This window comes from Diutina rugosa, assembly GCF_008704595.1.
Source record: "Diutina rugosa strain CBS 613 chromosome Unknown scaffold9_size288278, whole genome shotgun sequence".
NCBI lineage: Eukaryota > Fungi > Ascomycota > Pichiomycetes > Serinales > Debaryomycetaceae > Diutina > Diutina rugosa.
This window is the reverse complement of record NW_022995211.1, coordinates 255,334-279,105: the sequence shown is the minus strand read 5'-3', so window position 1 is coordinate 279,105 and position 23,772 is coordinate 255,334. Positions and strand designations below refer to the sequence as shown.

The 23,772-nt window shown below is 52.0% G+C and overlaps 12 protein-coding genes across 12 annotated transcripts; 5 read left to right on the top strand and 7 right to left on the bottom strand. All coding sequences in view use genetic code 12, as the record gives it.

The window, feature by feature from the left end:
• Window positions 1-673: 673 nt before the first annotated feature.
• Window positions 674-1,378, bottom strand: DIURU_005543 (glutathione S-transferase family protein; the record flags this gene model as incomplete). Its single annotated transcript, XM_034158537.1, has 1 exon — window positions 674-1,378. One exon carries the CDS (start codon window positions 1,376-1,378, stop codon window positions 674-676), a length of 705 nt encoding a protein of 234 aa, XP_034009772.1.
• A 1,900-nt stretch (window positions 1,379-3,278) lies between these two features.
• On the top strand, window positions 3,279-3,800 carry DIURU_005542 (uncharacterized protein; the record flags this gene model as incomplete). Its single annotated transcript, XM_034158536.1, has 1 exon — window positions 3,279-3,800. The coding sequence occupies one exon, from the start codon at window positions 3,279-3,281 to the stop codon at window positions 3,798-3,800; it is 522 nt and encodes a 173-aa protein (XP_034009771.1).
• Window positions 3,801-3,914: 114 nt separating this feature from the next.
• Window positions 3,915-8,603, bottom strand: SWR1 (chromatin-remodeling protein; the record flags this gene model as incomplete). The annotated part of the gene is made up of 1 exon (XM_034158535.1): window positions 3,915-8,603. One exon carries the CDS (start codon window positions 8,601-8,603, stop codon window positions 3,915-3,917), a length of 4,689 nt encoding a protein of 1,562 aa, XP_034009770.1.
• A 195-nt stretch (window positions 8,604-8,798) lies between these two features.
• MRPL8 (mitochondrial 54S ribosomal protein bL17m) lies at window positions 8,799-9,539 on the bottom strand (the record flags this gene model as incomplete). Its single annotated transcript, XM_034158534.1, has 1 exon — window positions 8,799-9,539. One exon carries the CDS (start codon window positions 9,537-9,539, stop codon window positions 8,799-8,801), a length of 741 nt encoding a protein of 246 aa, XP_034009769.1.
• Window positions 9,540-9,847: 308 nt separating this feature from the next.
• On the top strand, window positions 9,848-10,774 carry KSR1 (3-dehydrosphinganine reductase; the record flags this gene model as incomplete). The annotated part of the gene is made up of 1 exon (XM_034158532.1): window positions 9,848-10,774. One exon carries the CDS (start codon window positions 9,848-9,850, stop codon window positions 10,772-10,774), a length of 927 nt encoding a protein of 308 aa, XP_034009768.1.
• A 110-nt stretch (window positions 10,775-10,884) lies between these two features.
• Window positions 10,885-11,682, bottom strand: DIURU_005538 (1-(5-phosphoribosyl)-5- ((5-phosphoribosylamino)methylideneamino)imidazole-4-carboxamide isomerase; the record flags this gene model as incomplete). The annotated part of the gene is made up of 1 exon (XM_034158531.1): window positions 10,885-11,682. One exon carries the CDS (start codon window positions 11,680-11,682, stop codon window positions 10,885-10,887), a length of 798 nt encoding a protein of 265 aa, XP_034009767.1.
• A 238-nt stretch (window positions 11,683-11,920) lies between these two features.
• DIURU_005537 (uncharacterized protein) lies at window positions 11,921-12,919 on the top strand (the record flags this gene model as incomplete). The annotated part of the gene is made up of 1 exon (XM_034158530.1): window positions 11,921-12,919. One exon carries the CDS (start codon window positions 11,921-11,923, stop codon window positions 12,917-12,919), a length of 999 nt encoding a protein of 332 aa, XP_034009766.1.
• Window positions 12,920-13,729: 810 nt separating this feature from the next.
• On the top strand, window positions 13,730-16,843 carry DIURU_005536 (cation-translocating P-type ATPase; the record flags this gene model as incomplete). Its single annotated transcript, XM_034158529.1, has 1 exon — window positions 13,730-16,843. The coding sequence occupies one exon, from the start codon at window positions 13,730-13,732 to the stop codon at window positions 16,841-16,843; it is 3,114 nt and encodes a 1,037-aa protein (XP_034009765.1).
• Window positions 16,844-16,872: 29 nt separating this feature from the next.
• On the bottom strand, window positions 16,873-17,289 carry DIURU_005535 (uncharacterized protein; the record flags this gene model as incomplete). The annotated part of the gene is made up of 1 exon (XM_034158528.1): window positions 16,873-17,289. The coding sequence occupies one exon, from the start codon at window positions 17,287-17,289 to the stop codon at window positions 16,873-16,875; it is 417 nt and encodes a 138-aa protein (XP_034009764.1).
• Window positions 17,290-17,414: 125 nt separating this feature from the next.
• Window positions 17,415-18,041, bottom strand: DIURU_005534 (uncharacterized protein; the record flags this gene model as incomplete). The annotated part of the gene is made up of 1 exon (XM_034158527.1): window positions 17,415-18,041. One exon carries the CDS (start codon window positions 18,039-18,041, stop codon window positions 17,415-17,417), a length of 627 nt encoding a protein of 208 aa, XP_034009763.1.
• Window positions 18,042-18,691: 650 nt separating this feature from the next.
• Window positions 18,692-20,827, top strand: DIURU_005533 (uncharacterized protein; the record flags this gene model as incomplete). The annotated part of the gene is made up of 1 exon (XM_034158526.1): window positions 18,692-20,827. One exon carries the CDS (start codon window positions 18,692-18,694, stop codon window positions 20,825-20,827), a length of 2,136 nt encoding a protein of 711 aa, XP_034009762.1.
• A 47-nt stretch (window positions 20,828-20,874) lies between these two features.
• Window positions 20,875-23,367, bottom strand: DIURU_005532 (uncharacterized protein; the record flags this gene model as incomplete). Its single annotated transcript, XM_034158525.1, has 1 exon — window positions 20,875-23,367. The coding sequence occupies one exon, from the start codon at window positions 23,365-23,367 to the stop codon at window positions 20,875-20,877; it is 2,493 nt and encodes an 830-aa protein (XP_034009761.1).
• Between the last annotated feature and the right edge of the window lie 405 nt (window positions 23,368-23,772).

Below are 23,772 nucleotides of genomic sequence, written 5' to 3'. Positions count from 1 at the left end.
AAATCAATTGTCGTTAGGTCGTCGCTGGCCCGACAGGGCGTAGCAACCGCCGCGTTCCGGTAATGTTGGGATCGCCACGAGGTATTGGGGCTACGGGCTAGGGGACCTTGTCGGTTCTAAAGTGTTATGATTAATCGCATCCGGGGTGTCCCCCAACTCAGCCTCGACCGTCGTACCAGCGCCCGGCGTTCTCTGCTGCGGGTCTATTCCTGAAAACAGCAATGCCACCACAACAATAGCGTCCGCACAAAAACAAAATTTCGCCCGCATGGTGGGGAGACTGTGCCCCACCCATCGGCAAGTGCGATAATGAACGTGACTGCTGATGATGCGATGCTGTGGTTGCTACCGCAACCGCGTGGGCAAGTTTGTTGTGGGCATTTTCGATTATGGAAGGTATAGCGAAACGACTGTAAGCACTAAGTTGCCCAAATATCATTAAGTGAAGGTTGGGGTTGCTGGTTAGGAGAGGATCGCCGCGAATCATCGCCCGCCTAAACCTCGATGGCGGTCCTGCCTAGTTCCGCGCGAGTCACTGCACACGATGCGTGGGAACGACAAGCGACGCGGGCGACGCGAGGTCTGGGGGAAAAGCGAGGCTTACGGGGATTAATTAGATAAATATACTGTTTACAGAGTGTCTCTAAACTATTAAGGGCATGAGGACGGGACACTAGCGCTTGCGGCGCTCCATCGCCTGGTGCTCGGCGATCTGCTGGTTCATCATCTCGGTGATTTTGCTGTAGCTGGGGTCGTTACGCACCACTCGGATACACCAGGCACCGAGGTTGGGCCAGAGCTTGTAGATGTCCCGCTTGTCTTGGGTACACTCCTTCACCCCTTCCTCGTTGTCAAACAAGTTTTCGTACACCGGGAACGACAAGATGATGTCGGCGGCGGTCAACTTGTCGCCGACAAAGTACCCGGTGCCGTTCTCGATCAACTGGTTCTCGAGGTAGTCCATGTTTAGCCGGTACTCGTGGATGTAGTACCCTTGGTTCAACCCGTTGGCCACCAATTTGGCAAGCAGCTTCATGCCAAACGGCGCCACCAGCTTGGCGGTGGAGTTGATAAGCAACGCCATCAAGATGTGCTCCAACGACCCTTCGGCGTAGTGGAGGTAGTAGTCGACCAACAACTCGTCGGCAGGGTTGTTGGGGCGCAAAAGCCCCCGCGGGTCGTAGTGCTTCAACACGTATTGCATGATCAACCCCGTCTCCACCAACTGCAACGGGTCCCGCCCGTCGGCAAAGTGGATCTCGAGAATCGGCGCCTTCCCCAATGGGTGGACTTTAAACAACAGCTTGGGCCCTCTCCACGTTTCGGGATGGCGCAAATAGATCTTCACCAGATAGTCGAGCCCCAAAAGGTCTAGCATCCAAAGCACCCGGTGGGACCGAGAGTTGTCGAGCCTAGAAGAGGTTAGTACCAACGCCACAGTTCGGTAGGGCAAATCAGGGCCACTTACCAGTGAAGGACAAATTTATCCTGAGTGAACGACATCTCGCTGCTAGAGAACTCGAAGGATTCGTCACGCATTATATTCGTCGACAGGAACAAGTTATGATCACAAAAGCCCCATTGGGAGTGTATGCAGCACCCCCACTTGCGACCTTTCCCAATCGGGTTACAAACTGGCCCTCGTCGCGTTCGTCTGCCACCGCACCTCAGCCTCAGTCCTCGCGTGTCCACCTACATCGATCGTGGCGCCTCCCGCCTATCACGGCAGGGATAGGCGACTTGGGGGTTTCAATGTTGCCACGAGAGATCCGGATTTACTCGCCATGTCAACGGGGCTTGGGCTTGCGTGATGTCGCACGCCGCACCACCCCTAAAATGTGGGGTTGCAAACATATCATGTGTCCGCGGTATTGTTTGCCACCGGGATAGGCTCGGGGATATCTGTGGTCCCTTTGAGCGCAAATCACAGACCGGGCCTGGTTTAATCGACGCCACCATAAACCATCGTTTCTTTTCTACACCCCCAATCAATCAACCTCCTATCCCCGTCACCAGTGCCCGTGACAGACACCTCCCTACCCCTGAACAATCGCTCGGGCGGAAGCCACTGTGCCACCCACGTCACCATATCACCATGACCTCGAAAAATCATGTACTTTAGCATGGCATGACCGCAATGGCAGCATCAATCCCACGAGCCACCCCCCTATTGTGACGTGTTCTTGCAATCCGTGTGCGAAGATCGCCGTCTACGGAAATCTCTAGAGGGCGACATTTGCTATGATGACAGCGAATTCCTTGTAATCTGACATTCTTCAAGTGCCACTAAAACCCATCCCCATGTTTATATTTACGCCAATAAGAGGAATACTCCGAGTGGGACTGACCTCGAGATTTATATACCTTTGCTCGGGCTAAACCAGCGGCATGTGAGAATACTTCGACACCAAATTGGCAATTAGTCTTACAATTCCGTCTCCCCTTACATTCTGATCCTGGCTACGATCTTCTAGTCGAGACTCATAACATAACATATTGGCCCATTTAGTTCGCGTGGCCGCTCTGGGATTTTGCCGCGCTGCAGCTCTCCCTATTCGAGCTCTTGCTTAACTCAATTGGGTTTGGATGAATCATCCGCGCGTGAGGAACCTCAACTTGTCCAAGTACATCGATCTCACGTTGCTGAATGGTGTAGCTGAGCCACCAGTCGGCGTTAATAAAGACATCTTCTTATGATTCAGAACCAGACTTCACTCGCCACGTCTCCCGGAAGTCTTCCCAAGATGTTTCGAACACGCGTGTTTGGGGCCAAAATGGAAATAAACGCCTGACAAAGCCCTATTCAGGTGCCGAGACGTGGGCGAGCCGTCTTCAAACACGCCAGCCGCCTTAAGTGTATCGAATTTGGTCAGATTAGCGTGCGCAAGCGGCCCGTTGAGCCGCCTCATGTTGACAGATTCGAGGTATTCGTGAATGGATTAGGCAGGGCCACTTGTTGCGTCAACCTAGTTGAGAGTCGTCAGGTTCTTCGACCAGGCAAACAACATCCACAAGTCCCAGCTTAACTGTATAGTCTGCTATACGATTGAACTAGAAGTCATCCTTTGCTATCAGAGAAACTTCAATAGCTTGGAAAATTTAGTTGTCATTCGTTCGAAGGCATAAACCTAAGGCAGCCGCGCGAGAACTCAATCTACTGCACTCTGCAAGGGGACCTCCTCTAGTTTCTCTCGAGAAAAGAGAGAAAATTCAAGTATAAAAACCCCCCGACTTTCACCCAAACTCCCAATACCCACCCACTCTATTCACTCGTACCAATGAAGTTCACCACCGCCGCCACTGCTGCCGTTCTCGCCGCCACCGTTGCCGCTGAAACCCCCGTCTGGAGACAAAACGTCGCCAGATTCGTCAGAGAGCTCGACGGCGAAATGAAGTCTGGTGTCTCCAAGAGAAACGCTGTGCCCTTGACTACCGATGAAATCGTCGAAGTGTTCAACAACATCCAAAAGGCCATTGAATCGCAACACGCCAAGAGAGAAGTGGGTGCTTACGGCCCCAGAGACGTCATCTCCGCCTTCAAGGCCGCCGACAGTGTTCTCAAGGAAACCTTCGCCAAGAGAGACGGCTACGACGCTGAAGACAACTTCATGACTGCTCGTGCCGCCGGTGACTTGTTCTCGTCGGCCGTCACCGCTGCTAACGACTGGGTGTCGGCTAACCCCGAACAGTTCAAGGCTTTGCAAGCTGAAGGCAACCAGTACTTCGTTGACATTGCTAAGGAAGTCGGCAGACTTACCCTTAACTCTGTTACTGATAAAGCCAAGAGAATGTTGTACTAAGCGACTCAATCTCTACCTTAACTTGAAGCCTGACTCGACAGTGCTGACTATTTTCTAAACAATAAACACGGCCGGTAACTACATTGTAGAAATTATCTCGTATTATCTATTCTATTAATCCGCATATAAACCATTCGAGATAAACTTGATCATGTACTCATCAAGATGGCCCACACCTTCGGCGTAGTCCACATCGGCGTCGTCCTCCTCAGGCGGTGCCCCGGGAGCCGGCGTCGCCGGTTTCAGACTTTCGTTGAAGTCTTCGTCATCAATAGCAACTTCTTTCATCGCCTCGTTGGCAGCTTGTCTGTCGTCTTCGTCTTCAGCTTGAGCTAACAAGTTGTTGATGTTGCCCAGTTGTTGTCCCATAAGTGCTTGGTCGGGTAAGTCTTCGTCAACCATGCTGGCAGAGTCCAGTACCAAATCACGCACGGAAAACTTACCAAAGTAGTCAGTGGTGAATTCACCCTCTTGGATAACGACATTGTCAAGTTGTCGCTTTTGATTAGCCTTCCGCAAAATGTTCAGCTCGATGGTGTACTCTGAAACGAACCGATAAATGTGGACATCACGCAGTTGACCAATACGGTGACAACGATCTTGACATTGTTTATCCATAGCAGGGTTCCAGTCAGAATCATAGAAGATCACAGTGTCAGCACCAGTCAAATTGATACCCAACCCACCAGACCGAGTCAGAAGAATAAACACCGGGATCTTATTGTCACGGTTGAAGTTCTCCGTGAGTAATTGACGATCCTCGATCTTTGTAGCACCGTCAAGACGCATGTAGCGGTACCCATGGATATTCAAGAATTGTTCGAGAACGTCGAGAACCTTGGTCATTTGGGTAAAGATAAGCGCTCTGTGGCCATTAGCCACCAATTCTTGAAGCAACTGAGCCAACTTTTGGAGCTTACCGCAATCATATTGAAGCAACAGCTTGTCGGGGAACCCAATGGAAAGTTTGGTCTGAGCAAAATGGAAAGGATTGTCCAAATTTTCATCAACAGCTTGGCGGTGAAGGAGCTTTTGCGTAGAGATTGGCACCATCTCCCGCACAAAATCAACTGCAACCACAGAAGGAGTGATGACCGCAAATTTATCAAGCGAAGCCCTCATCTCAGCTCCACGATCGCCAACCAGCTTAATGAAATCCTGAGGTAAGTCAGGATGAATAGAAAATGGCTTGGTCATAGATTGCAACTTAGTGATAAGCCAGTTCCCATAAACCGGTTGTTTGCTAGTCCGCAAATCATTGATGTAGGCAGCGTGACGAAGGCGATCGCGAACCCAGCATTGTTCAGCTAATCTCAACCGTTGATGGTGACCAACAATCAGATCTTCTGGTTCCATATGATCCTCTGCTTCCGTCACCAATTTGTCGAGCTGATTGGCTTGCTCTAGAAGCGCTGATGACGAGGAGAGGCGAGACATTGCCAGTGCCACGTGTTCGTCAAGGAGAAGATGATTACGCACGTCAAAGTTAAGCACCTCTAAGTGGACCTTCGCTTCAGTTACAGCAGCACTAGCACGGAACACACTTCCCACAATGGGCTTGTAGTCACGCACAACGGGTTTCATGGCATACAGCGTTAGTACAGGGCGGACTTCAAACAAATCGGGGTGATTGCACACTTTACGAAGTTGCATCAAACAGTTGATAATCAGCAAAAAGTTACCACTGCGTAAAGTTTCCTTCGTCTTTGCTCGCAGCATGAAATCATCGTACAAAAACCGTTGACGTTTCAGCAAACGACAATACACGATGTGTTCGTATTTGGCGGGCATTTGCTTTTCCACATCTTTCTTCAACCGCCGCAAAATATAGGGACGCAAGACTTGATGAAGTCGAGCCACGGTATCTTTCGTTTCCTGATCCATCTTCGACGTTGTAGCTTCCAGTTCGTCAATTAAATCAGGGTTGCTCGTCATTGCGGTAGCTTGTTCCAAAATACGATCGACCGGTTTACCAAACCACTGTTGGAAATCCTCAAGATTTGCGAAACCGTCAGGCATCAGCTGGTTTGCTTTCGACAGGGGCATGAGGAAGTAAAGAAGCGACCACAATTCCATCAAGTTGTTTTGCAAAGGTGTACCAGTAAGCAACAACCGATTCTCGGTATTCATATTAAGCAAGGCACGCCAACGTGTCAGCCGGAAATTCTTAATATTGTGGGCTTCATCCAAAATCATATACTTCCACTTGCGCCGCTTGAAACTCAGATGGTCGTGGACAACCAATTGGTACAGGGTAATGCACACGTGGAAAGTGTCAGGCTTATTCCACCCTTTACGCTTGCGAGCACGCTCTTGCGGCAGACCATAGTATGTCAATACTTTGAACCCGGGAGCAAACTTCTTGAATTCCATTTCCCAATTGAGCATCACTGACGTCGGCACAATAATGAGATGAGGGCCCCAGTCATGGTGTTCGCAAGCCAAGTATGCCAACAAGGAGATAGTCTGAATAGTCTTACCCAAACCCATTTCATCAGCAAGAATCCCGTTGGTATTATTGTTATAAAGCAGAGCAAGCCAATTGAGACCCTGCTTTTGATAAGGTCGCAAAGTCCCCCGAAGTAACAGAGGAATAGGAACATCGCGAACCATGGCACCATTGACTTTAACGGGAGGTGGTGATGGCTCCTTCTCAGCGTCTTCACCATTCTCAGTGACGGAACCCTTGATGTCGACATCCATGCTGTCACCATTAGGAGTTTTCGGCTCCATAGCCTCATCCTCAGAGCTACTCAAATCGTCGTCATCGTCAATCTCACTCTCATCGCCAGAGGAAAAATCACCTTCATCGTCTTCCTCAACTGTACCTCCGAGCAAAGCCGCAAGGCCGCCACCCAGAGTGTCAGCTTCCAGCTCCAGGGGATCCAGCTGAACTTCTTCAGGTTCATCTTCGGTGGCAACGCCATTGGAGTCTTCGATGGCACCGTACTTTTGCCGCAACTCTTCGACGGTCAACTTGGCATCGTCTTCATCGCCACCAGCTTCAACATCTTCCTCTTCCAGCAGCAGCGACATGTTTTCCAGGTCGGTCTGAGCACTATTTTCGGCCTCCAGTGCCAGTTCGTCGTCAGAGTCGGCAGTCTCGCCCTCAGTAGTTGCTTCACGCAGCATCAATTGTTGCTCCAACAACTGCGTCAGATGCTCCAACATTTCACTCAAATGCTTGCGACCCTTGAGCTTCTTGAGTTCCTCTTCTTGCTCACGCTGCATATACTGGTATACCTTATGAGCTTGATTCCACCGTTTGCGCACCGCTTGGACTGCCAAGCGTCCAACACGCCGTAAGTTTTGCTCACGTTCCCGTTCACGACGCTCCTTTTCACCAGCCTTCTTACGGAAATGCTGTTCGATCATTTGCGCAATGCGTCGAACACGGTAGGTGTGTTGCTTACGCATCAGCTGGTGGATTTGGGAAAAGCCAATCGCTTGTTGAAGGAAGTGGTCATAGTACAGTTGGTTCTGAGGAGCATTACTTGAATGCGAAAGCTTGGGGTGAACGCAATGGTGCAAACGGAACGGGTCGTCAGTGAGGGGACGAATATTGACGGGAGGGGGTAATTGCACCTTCTTTCTTTCAATTTTGTCGCCCTTGAGCTCAACGACGCCATCAGTTTCAATAAGTTCACGAAGATTTTCGATCATCGATGTTTGATCGCGAAGAGTTTGTTCATAGTCGTCCACGGGTATTAATTCGGAAGCATTGGGATCATCGACAATCGGCAGCTTGTAGCTTTCCATGAACTTCAGCAACCTTTGAGCGACGGTGCCGTCGGTATCAACTTCCACACTAGATCGTAAGCGCTTCACCTTAATGTGCATTGGTTCAAAAGGTACAATTTTCTGCTCAACATTAGTAATGGCACTCAGCGGGACCGGCGTCAGTTCAGCCAGATCTATACGAATACCATCAATGTAGTAGCCAACATCGGCAGTAGATTCTTTGGGAGTTTCAGCAATCATCGGTCTCCATGCTGGAATATGCAGAGGATGAGTAACGAACGGCTTTGTGAGGGAATATGTCACCAGTCGGAACCGATCCAGAGGTGGTAGACTGTCCAACCGTAAAGGTTCAGGTGTATCTTCTTTACGGTCGGGAACCTCTTCAAGAATGTCGTCGTCAGTTTGAGCATCTTCGATGTCGACCTCGACGTCTTCCTCGGATAATTCATCGTCAGAATAGAATACAGGCTCATGCTTTACCTCAACTTCTGCCACACTTCTTCTCGAGGCGCGTCGCAGCGAGTTCTTTGAGGTTGTGGAAGTGCTGGAATTAGTGCTGGTGGTGGTGGTAGTGGTGGGCGCGGTTCGTTTCGCCGGCGTCGATTTCCGCAGGGGCTTGGCAGCGACGGGAGGGTCGTCGCTGACCAACAGCTCAACTCGAGCTCTTTCCATGGCTTCTGCCGCCTCGATGACCTCATTTTTGAACGGGTACTTCTCCAATAATCGCGCTTCTTGCTCAGCAAGACGCTTCTTCTGAAGACGAAGCGGGAGGGCATCCCAGTCAATTGCTTGCTGGTATTCGGGATCCCACACCAACTTATGCTCTTTCTCAAAGATGTCGAACTCCTCGGGAAGCCCCAGAGGGTGTAGGGCTCGACATAACGCCGAAGGGTCCCAATACACCATCAGCTTGTACTGTTTGAGATGGAAAAGCTCTTGTAATGCGAGATTGTGCTCGGTTATGAGGTTTGCGAGCGCCGCAGTGTTGTCAACCTTCCTCCGTTTGGTGGTTTGGGCACTTGGACGAGCATTGCCGGCCCGTTTTAGCCGAGCTTTGGCCATTGGAAGGGTATCAGTGGGGAATGGAGGTGGGCTGGTGAACGCTTAGCCTTTTTTCGGTGGCGCGCGCGAAGAGAGTGTTTCGGTCTCGCGGGGCACATAACCATTTTTCGGGAATGACGATGAATCTGTAGAAGCTTCTACACCATTAGTCAAATAAGTTTACCGTGATATATTTGTCATTCTATGTACATGAAATTATTGGGCAAAGGGCGAAGGGGGGATGACAGCCTCTTCCTTCTCCGGTCTCGCCTTAGTGGGGAACTTCTTCGACGCGAACGTGGTACCAGCAAGCTCGCCGCCGTTGTAGGCTAAGCTGGCGGGCGTGTTTTCCAAGTTCTTCTTGATGTCGGCGTCGGTGACCTCGCCGTCTTCGCCCACTTTGAAGAACTCCCGCTTGGCGACTTCGACGGCGTCGGTGAACGCTTGCTCGCCCTTGAACTTGATCAACTTTTCCATGTTGTGTTTGGTGATGTCGTCCAACTCCAACCCTTGTAATTGTAAACGGGCCACGATCTTGGCAGTGTACCAGAACTTGACGTCGAGCCCCAGGTCGACAAGCTCAAGCACCGCCATCGGCGCCTTATCTTCGCCCAAACGGGGTTCCAACTTGATCACGCGGGTGAACCCCAGCTTTCGGTCGGGGTACCGCTGAGCCAACTCCTCGATCACTTTCAGCCCCACTTCCACCTTATCCGGAGGTTGTAAGAAGTTGAGCAGCTTGTTGGCAAGCACCCGATCAAGCACGGTGTCGCCTTTGACCGTCTGGTTGTCCTTCAACGCCAGAGCGAGGAACCGCTCGATCTTGGGCTGGGCACGCTTCGCCTTGGTCACAGTGGTGACGATGTACTCGTTCCGGATCAAGTTAGCACACAAGTTCTTGTCCATCAGCTTGACATGACGGATGACATTGGCGTCAAACTTCTTGAGCGAAGGCATAGCAGGCTGATTTTTCACTCGCGAACGGCCAAGTGCGAAGAGGTCCCCGAAGGACGAACTACACTGAGGAGAGGAGAGAGCGAGACTGTGTAGACCATCTAATTATAGGGAGTATATATGACTTACTTTTATTAGCTGGTGAGGGGTGACGCTTATCAAACTTACGATTGTTGGCACCGTGTCGTTTCTTTTTCGCCTCCTCGAGGGATAGGGGAGGGGTGCCTCGTAGTGTGAGCTTTTTTTTTTTTTACCGTATCCGTGTACAGTGCATAAAACGCCAAACAATCGTTTCCCCACCCTTCAACGAGATGTGGTACAGCAAACGACACTTCCTCCCCGAAGGTAAGACCGCGGTGATAGTTGGCGGATCCCAGGGTGTCGGGTACGAGATCGCCTTGCAGTTGGCCGACAAAGGGTGCACGGTGGTGCTTGTGGCGCGGACTGAGTCCAAGCTCAAGGCGAAGGCGGCGCTTATCGAGGCCGAAACCAACTCTACTGCGGAATACCTAGCCTGTGACGTGTCTGACTACGACCTGTGTGAACACTTTTGGGCGAAACTCGATGCCCTTGACCTAGATCCGGACTACTTGTTTTGTTGCGCTGGCTCAGCGGTGCCTAAACTCTTCGGCGATATGACCAAGGACGACTTGAACCAAGGGGTCGACCTCAACTACCGAACGGCGGCCAACATGTGCCACACCTGGTGGGGCCGGATCAGGGCCGAGGGCAAGCCCGAGAAGCCGCGTCATATCGTGTTGTTTTCCTCGGTGCTCGGGTGGTTCCCGTTCATCGGATATGGTCAGTACGCCCCGATGAAGCAGGCAGTGGCCTCTTTGCTGGTCATTTTGCGCCAAGAGTTGTCTCCGTTCGGGTTCCGAGTGCTGTGTGTGTTTGCCGGTAACTTCTTGCTGGAAGGCTACGATGAGGAGCAAAAGACGAAGCCCGAGATCACCAAAATCATCGAGGGTCCTCTGAACCCCATCACCGGTCAAGAGTGTGCCGCTACTATTTTGGACCAGCTCGCCAAGGGCTACGACACCATCACCACCGACTTCATCGGCTGGGTATTGTGGTGTTCGGTTCTCGGGGTGTTTGTACCGAGAAAGTGGAACTTCTTCCAGGTGATCATGCTGTTGTTGTTGGCCATCGTCGGCCCCATGGTCAACTTGGACATCAACAAGAAAATCTACGACTACTTTGCCACCCAAAAGGCCAAGACCACTAAACTGGAATGAGGGCAAAGCCTAATCAAAAATCTTTGACAGATACCCCGCCGAAGACGGGGGCTACCCCAGTGTAACATACTATTAATGAGAGATGCCTTCGGCGCATGTAATAAATTTCATTATTGAGACTGGTTCCACGCCACCACATCGGCGAACTTGACGAGTTTACCGCCAAAAATGTCAAGTGCCGACCCGTAGGTAAGATCAACTTTACCCTGACTTAGCCGGTCCACGGTGGCAAGATTGTCAACGCTGTTGGCGCCACCAGCGTAGACGATTTTACCGGCAAACCCTTCCGGACACCACTCGCCCAATTTCGTCACCAACGTCTCATCAATACCGCGACATAACCCTTCGACATCGGCAGCATGGATTAAGAATTCGTCACAGTATTGAGCCACGTCGGCAAGGAATTCCGGCGTGATCATCGTCGACGTGATTGTCTGCCATTTATTGATGGCTACGGCCCATCCGGATTCGACCGTGCGACAACTCAAATCGACGATTAAGCGGTTCTTGCCCACTTTAGCCGACACCTGTTTGAGTTTGTCCCAGTCAAACTCGTTATTGGTAAAGAGCGCCAGCGTCAAGATAACGTGACTCGCCTTGTATTCGTCCAACCATTGGATAGCGTTGTCGATGTTAATACCGCCGCCCACCTGGAGGTGACCGGGCCAAGCGGCACAGGCTTCCTTGGCCGCAGCATCATTGGCTGGGTTCGATCCAAGCTTGATCACATGGCACCCTTCGACGTGGTTCTGTTTGTAGAGATTCGCGTAGTATGACAGCGGCTGGGTGGAAACAAAGTTTTCTGTGGTGGTGGAATCGTGGGTGGTGTCGTCCTGCTTGAGGGTGCCACCAACAATTTGTTTCACCTGGCCAGCGTGGATATCAATACATCCTCGAAAGCGAGTCATGGTGGGCAGTAGGTGGTGAGTGAGCGTGGAAAATGTGGGGCCGATAAAGTGTTGGTGAAAGTGACGTAATATTGAAAATTTTGACAAATACTCAAACAATGGTCACATTTTGAAAGTGTTAAATTCTAAGCCTATCTAGTTTTTCTACTTCGCCTATTTTTGTTATTGTGTTGTTGCCTTCTCCAGACTGATTACCTGGGGGCATCGCATCACTATCGCCAAAGCCGCACTTAGAATAATGAGCGACGATGACGAAGCGTGGTCGCTAGATGCTCAACGGCGAGCTTTTGAGGCCCAGTTTGGCTCGTTAGAGAGCATGGGTTTCCAAGATAACTCCAAGGCAGACGCCGAGTCGCTGGAGCTGACTGGAGACGACTCCGATGGCAGCGACTTCGGCGGCTTTTCCGATGACGATACCGAAGATAAGGCGACAACAACCAAGAATCGTGTCCAATATGACTCTGACCTGTCTGATGAGATGACGCTGGAGTCAGACGAGCTGATGCTGGAGTCGGAAGACGAGGCTCCGCGGGTGGTCCGCTTAGGGGAGACCACATCGCAACCGATCACAGTACTGAAGAAAGAGCGGCGCCTTCTCAAGCTGGGACGGGCGCCCACTCTTGCTGAACTCGACGCCCAGCAAAAGTTGGCACAAAAGCAGCAAGAGAAAGAACTACGCCGCAAGGCTGGCTCCGATGATGCCGAGAACCTTAAGAATGACTTGGAGCTTCAGCGGTTGCTCTCAGAATCACACATTTTGGCCCACAACCTCGAGTACTCGGGGGCCGACCTTACCTTACGCACCATCGACAACGAGGAACCTACGGGGAAAGCACGCAAGCGTATCTTGGACCACCGTATCCGTGAGATCAGTGCTACCAACTCGCTGACGGGCGGGTTGCCGAAGCGGCTCGAGAAAATGCCCATGCTGATGCGTAAGGGGATGATTGATGCCCAGGCTCGACGCGTGGCTAAGTACGAGCAGGAGGCTCGTGAAGCGGGCATTGTTTTGGCCAAGGTGCGTAAGGGCCACACCCGTCAATTGAATATGGGTAAGGGTGTTACGGCCCGCCTGGACCGGTTGGGCACGGGGGTGAAGAAGGCGAAGGCGAAGAAGGATAAGGGATTAAAGATCCAAGCGGTGGGTCGGTCTACCGCCAACGGGTTAGTGATTTCAGAGAGAGAGATCGCCCGCGTTGCCAACCGGGGCAAAGGAGGCAAATCGCGCCGCCGGTGATTTGGGCTTTGCCCCTATTGTTGGGAAAAAGGAGGGAAAAATTTTCATGTTAGCATTAATAGACAAACTATTCGATGACGTCGTTGTTTCTGTTTACAGTAGAGTAGCAGGCGAGAGGCTATTGGCTGGCATGTGGGTGGTGCAGCATTTCCTTACGCAAAATCGTCAGTTGCTTCGATTAGAAGGTGCAAAGTGCGCGTCACTTTGAGACCACCGGAGAGTGGGGTGGTCTGAGGACCAATCTCGGGTTTGTCGGAGATGACGATCGAGTGCGACTTTTGGTGTAGAAAGATCATGAGGCTATTGTTTGGCGTTGTTATTAGCAAATCTGGCGGCAATCACATTGAGTGGTTGTCGTCTAGGCACAGCCTCCCGGTGATCCGCTGGGGATGTGTCCTGGCCATATTTTTGAGGGATAATTGTCCAATCCAAGGTTGGCTCGTCGCCTCGTACCCTGCTGCTGAGGGAGAAAAAACTTTTCCCTGTCGCGACAAAATGACGTCACACAATGGAGCCACGCGGCTGGGACCAGGGTCGCCAGCCCAGCCGCTCCCAATCGAGACACGGCTACCCCTGTGTAATTGGCAGGAAATCGCCGCGAGCCTGTAAATCAGGGTGTGTGCCGCTCAATTCTCTCCTGCGGTCGCCAGCTTGCAATAATCCCGCAACCCACTAAGCCTACGGTAGTCGAGAGAAACTCAAAGCACCTGTCCCAATTGGGTTTTGGGTCGCCAACACACAACACTGGGTATAAATCCCCAGCCCTTGTCGCCATTGTAGTGTAGATTCTGCCTTTGTCAACGCTCCTCCATGTCCGAGTCAGCTCTGCTTAGCTCCAAAATCGACTTGGAAAAAGTCGCCGTCGACGACGAGTCGGTGGGGATCAAGTTTGACGAGAATGCCTTCGAGCAACGTGGTCGGACCCGTCGCCGGGCCCTGGTCCACACTCGTTCCCGCCTGGCCCTGCTATTTCGGGAACGGGTGGGGCCCGACGTGGTGTTGCCAGGGGTTTTCAAGACCATCAGTCACCATGTCGACAACGAGTTGGAACAAGACAAGCTCCCCGAACACGCCTCGAAGTTCTCCAAGATTGTGTGGCACACCACGCCGGCGGACGTGGTGGAGCAGGAATTTGGTACCAACTCCAAAGGTGGTTTGAGCGACAACGCCGTCAAAGACTTGAGCAAGCGCTATGGCGCCAACATTCAGCTGAAACCTCCGCTGAGATGGTGGTGGAAGTTGTTGGTATACTTCTTCGGTGGGTTTGGCGGTTTGTTGCTTGGCGGTGGCATCTTGTGTATCATCAGTTGGAAACCTCTCGGGCTGTCGCCCGCTGTGTCCAACTTGGTGCTTGGTATCATCCTTCTTGCCGTCTTCGTTGCCCAGGCGATGTTCAACTTCTTCCAGGATTTTAGCAGTTCTCGAGTGATGGACCTGATCCACGACATGATCCCTGAGCTGTGTACCGTGACTCGCGACGGCCAAATCGTCAGCGTGGAGCTGAAGGACATCGTCCCCGGTGACATCGTCCACATCGCTGCTGGTGATAAAACTCCTGCTGATCTCAGAATAACAGAAGCCTCCCCTGACTTGGCGTTTGACCGACTGGTGCTTACTGGTGAATCCGTGCCTGTGGCTACGCTGGCGATGCCTGACCCTTTGGGCACCAACTACCTTGAGCTGACGTCAATGGCAATGCAAGGTACTTACTGCGTCAACGGCGCTGGTCGCGGTATTGTCGTTGCCACTGGTGACAACACCATCTTTGGTACCATTGCCAAGGATGCCCTGAGACCGAAGAAGGGGATGACGCCGTTGCAAAAGGAAATCTTCCGCTTCATCCTCTTAACCTGTGTCATTATTGTCACCCTTGTGGTGCTCCTTTGTATCTTGTGGGGGGCTTGGCTTCACAAAGACCACAAAGACTGGATCAACGTCCCCTCATTGATCGTGGCGTTAGTGCTGGTGGCGGTGGCGTTTATGCCCGAAGGTTTACCGATTGCCTTGACTACATGTTTGGTGATTACTGCCAACCAAATGAGAAAGCACCAAATCTTGTGTAAGTCGTTGCTGATTGTCGAACTGTTGGGGTCGGTGCTGGTGCTTGGTTTTGACAAAACCGGTACCCTCACTCGTAACCATATGACTGTCACCGACGCTTATACCCTTGGTCCTCAACGCCTGGTGGTAACGATGGCAGCGGTGTGTAACCTGGCGGTAAAAGCTGGCGACAAAATTATCAATGGTAATGCCACCGACAAAGCGCTTCTCCAATACGCTGACAATCTGGCTCCCTTAGAATCGATTTACGGCGCCTGGACCCAAGTTCACGACCTCCCGTTTAACTCAAAGGACAAGTACATGATCACGATGCTTGAGCCGCGACTGAAGGAACTGTGGGCCGAGATCGGCGTCCCCGCGTTCCACACCAGCGACAACCTGAATCTTTTTGTTGTCAAGGGCGCTCCGGATATCTTGCTTCCTAAGCTTGCATTTGTGGTTAATGAAGAAGGAATCATGCCCATCACCGACGATATCCGCGACACCATCACTGAAACACAACGCGAATGGGCCAGCAACGGTAAGCGGGTGCTTCTTCTAGCAAAGAAAATCATCCCCCTGAACGCGGTGTCTGATGATAAGCGGGTGGCCACTGAACAGATGCGTGATCAAGTGCGTGGCTTGGTGTTTGTGGGGCTCGTTGCCATTGAAGACCCTCCCAGAAAGAATATCGCCAGTGTCATTACTCGTCTTCGTCGCGCTGGCATCAAGATTGTTATGATCACTGGTGACTTTGAGTTGACGGGGGTTGCCATCGCCAAGGCCTGTGGCATTGTCAACGGCGAACCTGACACCGTGGGCCACCTGACAGGGGCTCTGGCAGTGTCTATCACTGGTCCTCAACTCAACTCGCTTACCGACGACCAGTGGAAGGACATTATTGGCTACCAGGAATTAGTGTTCACACGGACCACCCCTCAACAAAAGTTGATGATCATCCAGCAATTCCAAAAGAACGGGCACTTGGTGGGAATGTCGGGTGACGGGATCAACGACGCTCCTTCGTTGAAACAGGCTGATGTGGGTATTCTGATTGCCGACGCGCTGGACATTGCTAAGGAAGCTCTGGACCTTATCTTGATGGGGCTGGGCGAAGAGTTGTTTGAAGGGATCATTGAGGCGTTGAAGTATGGTCGTTTGGTATTTGAGAACTTAAAGAAGACGTTAGGGTACCTTTTACCCGCAGGTACTTACTCTGAGTTGTGGCCAGTGTTGCTTAACGTCATCTTCGGCATGCCCCAGATGCTTTCCAGTTTCAATATGATCATCATTTGTTGCATCACTGACTGTATCAACGCCATCGTCATCGCCTTTGAGCCGCTGGAGAAGAACTTGTTGGAAAAACCTCCTCGAACTGAACGCCTCGTCAACTTCAACTTATTGTTGCACCTGTACTTCACCATCGGTACCTTCTACTCGTTCACGCTGTTCTTGCTTGGTTTCATCAACTTACAACGCCACGGGATGCCGTTCTCGGCGTTCACGTTGTCGTACGGTAGTTATGAAAACAAGTGGTCCAATGTCGACGATATCATCGCCATGTCACTGTCGATTTATTTCGTCAACTTGGTGATCATGCAAATCTTCAACTTGTTGGCGATGCGGACGCGGTACTTGCTGATGTTCCAGCATCCTCCCTGGCTCAACAAGTGGATCTTTGTGGTGACGCCGATCTCGTTTGGGGTGACGTTTATAATCAACTATATCCCCGCCATTCAAAAAGCGATGGGCACGGCAATGGTCCCCGTGGAGTATTACTTCATCTCCCTCGGGTTCGGGGTGGTGGTGCTTGTTTATGATGAGTTGAGAAAGTGGCGGGTCCGCACCCATCCCAAGGGGTTTCTCGCCAAGATCGCCTGGTAGTTTTATGGTTTTTCAAATGCACAGAGATGTTATTCACTCAGTTCTGTAGGCACTCCGTCATCCTTTACTCGCGACATAAACTCAGGGGTGGGCGTAGGTCGGCGGCTTACGGGCTCGACGCTAGTAGCGGCAGCAAGATGGGCCTCTTTATACCCCTTCCGTTTGATCAGCTGGATCGCCTTATACGTTTCCCTTAGGAAGCTGAGTCGATCACACACGGTATGGTTATCCTGCATCCACTGGTCGTCGGCCAGCGTGTCGTATTCTAGCCCTACATTGCCGTTGGAGCGGGTGAATTGGGGCTGGTAGTTTCTCATCCGCTCAAGCGCCTCGCTCACCGACTTTTCTGCGGCTTCGTTGGGAGCGGGATATGTCGTCTGTGGCCGCGTTTGGGTCGCTTGTCGATACCGGGCCGGGTTGTAGTGGAGGGTGACGATGGTACTCATGGTGGTTGCAAATTACTGAATTTCGCAGCGCGGCTTGAAATAAAGGTGACGGAGATAGGATACTTATAAGTGTAATTTATAGGACATAGTTTCGACGAAATTTTTATTGACGGTACGCTAGCTATTTAATTGACCAACTCCGCGGGCTTGACTGAGCCCCTCTTCTCCGATTTCACTTGGTAGTAGTCATCGGACAACTTCTTCGCTTGGTCCTTCAAAATGGCCACGTCTTCTTCCTTCTGCTTCAATTCGGCTTTGAGGGTCAATACTTCGTCGACATCATCAGCATCGACGCCAGTGGTGGGCTTGGTTTGCTTCAATTGGTCCAAAGTGTCCTTGGTGTGGGTCAATTCGGCGACAAGACTGTAAGTTCTGATGATGATCAAAGTCAAGAACAACGTGAACCCACACAAGTACATGTTCCGTTGCGAGTAGAAACGACGGGCCTGGATCTCCGCCCGGTCGTTGATGATACCCGCAATGGCCGCCGTGTGTTGGTTGGAGCGGGGGTCGCTGGCGCTGTGGAGCTCCGCCGTCACCTGCCACACCCGGTTCACCAGGTCAATGAACAATATGAGGACAAAAATCAACACGAACTTAAGACCAATTTGAAACTGTTCCAGCTTGAAGGGGATGGAAAACACGTGCAAAACCCTCCGGCGAATGGCCCGCGGGAACGGGAGCGAGACAATGGTGAATAACACCATCTCAACGGCTAAAAGCGCAAACACAAGAGCATAGTAGATCGCCATGGCTGCTGGTGTGGTCGAGAGAAAGAAGTGAACAACTAGGTGCGTGTGAGGTTTTCGCGACGGTTGCTGGTGCTGCAGGGGCGCAGTCGGGGAGGCAAAGTGGCAATTCCAGCGCTACCATGGATTGGTCATCGGGACAATAAAAAGAATGAGTCAGAGTGCTCAATTGGGCTTAAAGATAATGAGGAGGCAATTGTTCGTGGCGTTCGTTTATCGTGTTTACGTTGGATTATCACAAGAGGGTGAGTGATGAGAGCAATAGTGCGGTGTGCTCTTGTGATTTCTCCCCAGACTTTCCGGTGCGAGTGATGTGAAGTGAGCGCTACCATAAAAGAGTGTTGCCCATAACTCCTTCAAAATAGGGATTGAGACGAAAACCAGGGTGACAGAATCAACTAGGATGCTTGATTGAGCCTCGTCAGTTATGAATGAGTTGGATCCAGTTCGATAATCGAGTCACATGTGCTATTTGAAATTTCTATTAATCCTTTACATTAAAACTATAGGCCACAATTTATGAGAGTAAGCCATTTTCAGTAATGTTTCACTCTGCTAATTCAATAACACGACGACGTTCATCTGTAAAATTAAAATAGATTACCTATCTGTTGGTACTTAATGATGGCGATCTTGGGTGCGCACTTAACCGTATGAGCTCCCGATACTTGAAGCGTTTGGAACGCCAACGGCAAGAGGAGCTGCCCACTCCCCAAGTCGAATCGGAGGATGAATCCGTACCGGTGGCTGAACCCAAGTTCAACGCATTTGCCTTACTTAACGAAGGCGATGACGATGATGACGATGACGATGACGATGACGACGATGACGTCAAAGAAGACACCAAACCGTCACCTGCTCCCGTCAAACTGCCTCAACGTCTGCAACTGCCCAATGTGTCTACAGCCTCCAAAAAGCTGAAGAAGAAGAAGCTGAAGAAGAAGGCTAAGCCGGTGGTGGTGTCTGATTCTGAAGAATCATCTGACGGCGAGTTTGATCGTATCCTTGCTGAAGCCCGCAAACAGAACCTTGCCAGTGCTACGGCAACTCCTGAACCTCTGGCGGCCGCGGAAGACGATGGCGCTGACGAATTCGAATATGAGGAAGAGTACGACGCCACTGATGAACCAGTGGCTGAGTATGATTCCAACTTCAAATATTTCACGACATCGAGAGTCAAACAGCTGATCCCCATTCTCAACTTACTGCTGGTTAAAGATCTCGACCCGGACCATGAACTTCGCAATCTTTTCGGCAATTTATCCCTTGAAAGTATTGAAGATGCTAATACCACCACGTCGCTTCTGACTCCTCCTGAAGTGCTTGCCCAATTTAAGAGGCTCGCCAGATTAACTCGAGGATGGTGTGGTAAGGATCGTCGTGGTGTACCTGGTACTACCCGTAAGCTTTTACTTTCCAAGATCCGTGACGATTGGTTACCCACGGCCCAAAAGCCAATGCAAATGGAGGAAATCCCGAAGAATAGAGTGACGGATTACTACGAGTACAAGGAAGATACTGCCGAGCTTGAAGAGTTGGAATACCGCATAAACCGCGAATATAAAATGGGTGTTCGATGGTTCCGATTCGATAAGCTCATGACCATTCCTGAACGAGTGGCCAATACCCGCTTCTACGCATCGGTGGTGATGACACCTGACCCCGATCTGTTGATGCAACTTCTTCAAAGTCACCCATACCATGCGGAAACCCTTCTTCAAGTGGCCATGGTGTTGCTCAGACAGGGTGGCGACAAGTCGGTAAGTTACGCCCTCATCGAGCGGTGCATGTTTGTGTTTGACCGGTCGTTCTCTAAGCATTTCCACGAGTTGTTACAGGCAGGCAAAACTGGTCTCATTCGTCTCCCGTACGAGCTGTTTATGCTGAGGCAGTTTTACCTCTGTTTGTTCCGCAATATCGTTGCGTTGGGTGAGCGGCTGACATTTTCCACCTCATTGGCCTTCTGCAAGTTCCTCCTTGCTCTTTCTCCGGCAGAGGATCCTGTAGGCGTACGTTACTTCATTGACCATTACGCCATCATGGCTCAAGAATACAAATGGCTCGTTCGCTTCTGTGATCTGCCATTAGTGACTACCTACAAACGATGGAATACTCCTGGGATTGCGTACTCGGTAGTGGTGGCGTATTTGAAGTTAGGCGAGAAGAAGCTGGCGCTCGAAGCTCTCGACCGCGCTTACCATGCCCACCCTTACACAGCTATTTGTCTCTTACAACAGATCGGTGTGCCTGATGCTGGTGCTGGCTACAACGCCACTGTCGAAGAAAAGGTGTCGACAGAAACTTACCTTGTGCGAGCACTGGCGGTGTGGGAAGAAGCCGAACATCAAGAGTTCTTGCGCAAGAACTTGCTTCAATTATTCAAATATGATCCGCCGCAACTGCAACCGGGTGCTAAACGTCTGATTACACAGTCAGTATTTGATATGCTTGGTATGGGCTCAAACGAAGACATCGACAATGCGTTACCTTACAATTTGATCAGATTTGCTATCCTCTCGGGTGAGGCTAAAATCATGGCTAAGTTACCTCAGGAAGTATTTGGTCGTGACGACGTGTTGGAATACGATGTCCTTCCTCCTGAACTTGCTCCCGACGACTATGATGTTCACACGGGTTCAATCAAGTCGCGTCTAGTCGACCGCCTTCTTGATTATGTGGACCAGGGTCTTTTGGGAACCATAATTCAACAGCGGACCCAAGATACTGATTTCGAAGAGATGATTCGTAACATTGAGGGGATTGAAGTCGAGTCTGAACATGAAGAGTGAGTTTGCTGATTATTACTAACCTTTGCATAAACGATATATGAAACTAATTAACCTTTGTAGACAACCTGGCCCAAAACATGGAACGGCAGCAACACAATCTTCACTATCCGGTACAAAATGTCCAATAATTTCGACGCTTCCCACATCATCCACAAGAAGAAGAAACACTCGAGGATGTGGATAGGTAATGTCAAAATTGGGTAACGCGCGGCGATATCATCCAAGGGTCTAAATGCTTTTTGAAATAACTCAAACAGTCGCAAACGATTGGTGAAGTTGGTCGGGTGCGCTTGTTGTACGTATGGTCCCACCGAAGTCACGACGGGGCCAACAGCGCCTCGAGCAGTGGCAATACCGTTGTTGACCGCTGGCATTTTCTCCAATAATGGGCCCAATTTCGTCTGGACAAGGGCATACACGCCGCCGCCGCCGCCGCCGCCAGCAACAGCGGGACCGGCAGTGGGTGGTTCCCCGTGCAACATCAGCGACATCAGCGTCGGCGGTTCCAATTCGTTGGTGTGAGGATTGAGCACTAACTCTCTAGACACATGCAGATGGCCGTCGGCGTCGACGGTGATCACGGTGGAGGCGCCTCTGGTACGCACCAGGCGAACCAGGCCCGGCGCTGCCAGGCGGATCAGCGGCGCTTTAGCGGCGCCGCCGCCGCCACCCCACTTGGTGTTGGAGTTGGACTTAAGCTTTAACTTGCCAAACAAAGGCTTCCTTGGTTTGGGGGCAGGGGGTTCGTCATCCCCCCACAGGGTGCCGCGAGGCCATTTAGCCATGATCTGAGGTTTATAACTGGGTCGATGCGGGGTAGTTGAAACAACCACGGGCGGGGTCGGGGTGGCGGTTGTTTCAGTTAGCGGGTCGCCACTAAGGTCACAAGAGCCGTCTTCAGGAAGCGGGTCTAAGGGATCGTCGGCGTCACTGTTGTCGCCTAGGCTCAGGGACGGCGAGGCGTTCGCAGTGGTGGTGGCACAGGTGTATTCGGTGGCGATCGACTCGAGGTCGGGACGGGGTATAACGCTGGGGGCGTGAGCGGAACGGGCTTTGGAAACCTCGCTGGGGTCGACGGTAGCTGATGCCTTTGTGGGGGAAGTGGAAGGCTGATCACTGACGCCAGGGGGGGTACTGCACCGAGACAATTCTCCTGCAGCCGCTGCGGAGGTGGTTGCAAGGTGGGATAGAGTTGACGACGACGAAGCCTGGGGGTGGGCAGGTCGTTCCGACGATTGCGGTGTCAGCAGCCGTTGGTTGGGTTCGGGGTTGTCGAAGATGTCGTCGGTGGTCGTTTTCACATGCCGATCGTCGCCGCTTTGGTCCCAAGCCGTGTTTTCCCACTTAGCCACTTTGAATTTGTTGACAAAATTCTTAAATGAGTTGGGCTTGCGCTCGTGACCAGTATTGTAAATTGCGTCAACCGCGGCCGCGGGATCAGCCCCGGGCTCGTGTGCACCAGCCCCCTCATCATCTACCCCACCATTACCACCACCGCCGCTGACACTCATAGCGAGAGCCGCCGCCGCGGCCAGCGGCAGCGGGGTGCGCGTCATGGCGTCTTGGAAGTCACGTTCTTCCTGTTTCCGCTGTTCTTCCGCAGCTAATCGCGCCGCCTCGTCCTGCTGCTTGATCTGGGCGCGGCGCATCTCAAAGTAGTCATAGTTCTTGTAGTTGTCCTTGCCCAACTTGTGCTTGACGGTGTCCACTGCCCGCTTCACTTTGCCCGGGTCTTTGTGGTCAAATACGTACTCCATCGGGTTGTAGTGGGAGTTGGGCTCCTGTTTGTTGTGGAACACTTCCCGTAACGTCTTGTGGGTGTACATGTAGGGCTTGACGTCATTGGCGGCATCGTAGCGTTCTTTCTGGTTGATATAGTACCCCAGCCAGGTGCGCTTCAGCAGCGGCGCCGCGTCGTCGCCATAGGCGTCATAATCGGGCGCTGTAGGGTCAAGATGGCTACCCTGGCTCGAGACACGAACCCCAGAGGTAATCCCTCGCGGTTGCAGCACCACTCGGTCGCCGCTATCGAAGCCACGATGTCGATCGTCGCCATATTCATGATATTGGTCATACTCTGTAGGAAGTGGGTGGGGACCTCGCCGGTCGCGACGGCGATCGCCCCAACCGCGATCTAGACGATCATGGCGCTGGGCTTCAGCATTAAGATGGTATAAGTCAGCCGGAGTAATCCCCATCTCGAGGTAATCAGGGTCAAACACGTTTGAAGTCGTAGACTGTTGACGCCGACGAGCCTTCTTTGTCGCTGCCCATCGCTGATTGGCAAGTTCCGCTGGCGTTACCGCCTCATCAAGAGCATCGGGATCCTGCGCTGCTGCCGCTGCCTGGTGGCGGTGACGACTGAATACTCGAGGCTGAGGCGATAGCGGCGCTTGCGCTAGTATCTGCGGCGACAGCGGTCCCGTGTGCTTTGATGATGGCCGCCCCGTTGAGGGCAGCATATGGTGATGGGGTTGAGGCGATGACAGCGCCGGTATCATCGGTTCGGGCGAGGCGTTGGCGGTATTAAACAGGGTCATTTCTGGTGAATGTTGGAACGCGACATGGTGAGACACGGGCGACGGCGTTCGGACAGGTAGGGGAACGTTGCCGTGAGGATAGGCATCGTAGCCTCGAGCGGAATCAGCAGGATAGCCCCGATGGCCATCGCCGCCGCCTCCGTAGCGGCGCCGGGGCAAGCGCTCGTCGTCGCCGCTCCCGGGGCCGTGCAGCCACTCCGGGTGAGTGTGCAAGTACTGGGAAGTAAAGTACCCTTGGCTCGTCACGTTCATTGACGGCTTAAGAGATACGGTTGGCGCAAATGGTCAATTATAGCGGCAGCCGGGTCCCAGGCACCTCCTCGGGGTGGCTGGCTGGTGTTTATGCAGGCCAAGCACCCCCATCTCGGGGAGACTCCGGTAGCCGCCGCCAGATGTTCTTAGGGC